Source organism: Thecamonas trahens, assembly GCF_000142905.1.
Source record: "Thecamonas trahens ATCC 50062 unplaced genomic scaffold supercont1.104, whole genome shotgun sequence".
Classification (NCBI taxonomy): Eukaryota; order Apusomonadida; family Apusomonadidae; genus Thecamonas; species Thecamonas trahens.
In genome coordinates, this window is record NW_013657576.1 from 1,252 (window position 1) to 4,204 (window position 2,953).

General features: G+C 67.1%; 1 protein-coding gene across 1 annotated transcript in view; it reads right to left on the reverse strand.

The window, feature by feature from the left end:
* Positions 1-2,782, reverse strand: part of AMSG_11542 (uncharacterized protein) — a gene marked incomplete at both ends in the record, with an annotated part of 3,886 nt that extends 1,104 nt beyond the window's left edge. Inside the window, 3 exons of the mRNA XM_013897146.1 lie at positions 10-2,169; positions 2,206-2,316; positions 2,351-2,782. Of these exons, the coding sequence (XP_013752600.1) occupies positions 10-2,169; positions 2,206-2,316; positions 2,351-2,782 (2,703 nt within the window). The remainder of the gene's footprint in view (positions 1-9; positions 2,170-2,205; positions 2,317-2,350) is intronic.
* Between the last annotated feature and the right edge of the window lie 171 nt (positions 2,783-2,953).

The following is a 2,953-nucleotide window of genomic DNA, read 5'->3' on the forward strand; positions in this document are numbered from 1 at the left end:
CCAGCCCACGCCCTGGGCGATGAGCAGCCCGTACACCGTTGCCGCCCCGCAGATCGCCAAAGCCACAAACACAGGCAGGATGAGCGTGAGCGCCCACTTGAGCACCCATACGTCCGCCCCGCGAACCAGCGAGCACTCGGGACTCGTCAGCTCCACGTCCAGGTTCACCGCAGACGCAATGTCAAAGTACACCCGAGCCACAGGGCCCCACTCAAAGTCGAGCCGCCCGTAGATCGCGCTCATCTGCAACCCGTTGAGCCCAATCATCGCCGCAGCAAACTTGTATCGCAGACCCTCCGTCAAGTTGAACGCCAGCAGCACGCCGGTGACCACCAGCGCTCCAATCAGTAGCGCTACCGTCACCATCGCGTTGGCCACCGGTCGGCACTTGCGGCACCGCCCGCCGAGCGCAAAGTAGCCATCCGCACACTGGGCGCACAGCCGCGCAGTGTATCCCGCCGCACATTGCCCGCTCCCGAGACATGCCTCGCTCGCCGGACACGCCACAAACACCGCTTCGCTGTCCGCGTCAGGGAAGAAGCCGGGCGCCGCACGCGGGCTGTCCAGCCCGCCATCGCACACGCCGCCGCGCGGGCACGCATCGCATGCCACTCCACTCCGTCCGGTTCGCGACCAGAACCCAGGCTTGCATACGCAGTCGTCAACCCCGCTGCCGCTCGTCACGTTGATCGCACCGCTTCCTGCAAGTCGCTGCGTGTTGAGTGGGCAGCTCGGCACCGCCACGCATCCGTCCAACGACACGCTCGTCGACATCGTGCCCTCCACACACGCCGCGCACACCACAACGTCCACAACCATGTTGCCCGACACTGTGCTCTGCACCGACGCTCCGGCCCCCATCCCGCACCCGGTCACTTCGAACGCTGCTGCCAATCCGCCCACTGTGTGTCCGCCGCTCCGGCTCGTCACTGCCTCCACCCGCATCGACACCGGCGCAGGGAGCGTCACCGACGATGCCACTGACGCTAGCACAGACACGCTCACGCCTGGCACCGCCGTCACTGCCTGTGACATGGCACTCGTGGTCTCGCCGCTCACAAGCATCCCGCTCGGTGCGTCTACAACAACCGCCACATCAAGCTCCGGCTCGATGTGCTCGCGCCCGAGCCAGTCAACTCCGACCACCGTCGCTCGCGGCCCGTCCCCGCTCGTGACCGTGCCGGCCGGCGCCGTCACCCACTCGAGCCGGCTCAGAGGTGCCGCGATGCGGGTCCCCGAGCTGGCTGTCAGCACCTCAGCTGCTGCATCGCTCGCCACACGCAGCCATGGCACTGTCTCGGGCCCTGCCAGCGACGCCGCCACTCCCTCGGCTGCGCACACAAACACGTCGTCGCGCCCGGCATTGTCGCGCCACCGTGTCGCTGCTCCGGACACCCCCACGCCCTCGCCGCAAACAGCAAGCCCGTGTCCAAACGTCCCGGCCGTGTTGCCCGTGATCACGCAGTCGCTGAGCCGGTTCGCCGCAGCGTAGCCCGCCTTGGCTCGCTCGGCATCGCCACTTACAGCCGTCACCTCGGGCACGTCAACCGAAGCCCGCGCCACCGCCAGTCCGCTCGACACGCTGCTCGCCACAATCGCGAGCCCGCCGCCAGCTGACCCAGCCCGGTTGCCGCGGACAGTCACCCCGTCGAGATCGGCCTGTGATCCGCCCACAACATGCAATCCGCCGCCGCTACCGATGCCCCCCGCCGTGTTGTCGCTCACCTCGCCGCCGACCATGGCTAGCGTCGCCCCGCCCGGCCCCACCCACGCCCCGCCGCCGTCGCCGCTTGCTGTGCAGCCGCGGATGACCGTCCCGTCACGCACCTCCAGCCTCGCGCCACTGCTGACAGACACCCCGCCGCCGCGCCCTGCCATGCTGCCGTCGATCACACTCTTTTCGAGCTCGGCCACAGTCCCGCTCCCGCGCACCGCCAAGCTTCCGCCCTCGCCCGCTGCGCTGTTGTCGGCAAACAGGCTCCCGGTCGCCGCCACCCGTCCACCGCCCGACGCCAGCACCGCTCCGCCCACGCCCACGTCGACCATCACCTGGTCGTCACCCGGCTCGCTCGCCCGGCACCCGCGGATCGTAGCGTTGCGCAGCTCGAGCGCCGCACCGTTCCCGTTCACCCGAAGCCCAGGCGTACCATGTAGCTCGGCTAGTGCCGTCTCCATCCCCGGCGCACCTCAACGCCATCGAAGCACCAGTCGCCCGACCGTCGCCACGTCGGCTGCGGATGTTCTGCCACCGTGAACAGGACCCGGGCCACGCCCAGCTGCAGCGTCGGCGCACTCAAAGATCACCGAGCCAAGGCACTGCCGCACGCAGCACGACCGAATGCGTGAGGACAAAATGCGCGTCAGCAACACACGAGTAGACACCTGGCTCGAGCATCAGCGTGTCGGCGACGCACCGCGAGGAGGCGGCGATGTTGGCGGCGACGCAGGCAAACGAGAAGCGATCCAGCATACACGGCGCTAGCCGTAGATCCAGCGGTCTGGTCTGCGGCGTGTAGACCGTGTCCGCGTCGCGACCGCTCTGCAGGGCAACGCGAACACCGCCCGAGCTATAGGTAACGGCGTCGAGTAGTCCGTCGCCGTTGACATCTGCTACTGCTCTCCAGGTGCGAGTTCCACTCACGGCTGCAGTCATCGCAGACCAGACCAATCCGTCCTTGGTACTGAATACAGTGAAGCTTGCGCTCGAGTACGTGTTGCTGGAGGTAGCAACAACATCGAGCCGTCCATCGCCGTCGACATCGACAATCCCCACGTAATCCATGGCTTGCCCATAGTTCTGAATGTGCTGAATGCTGAACCCACCACTACAGTTCGACTTCCACCACGTAAGCATCAGGGGCTTGCCTGGCACTACCTCACCGTTGCCTCCGCTGACAACTAGATCGGTGCAGCCGTTCCCGTCCATATCTCCGCTGGCAGCAGCAAAGCCACT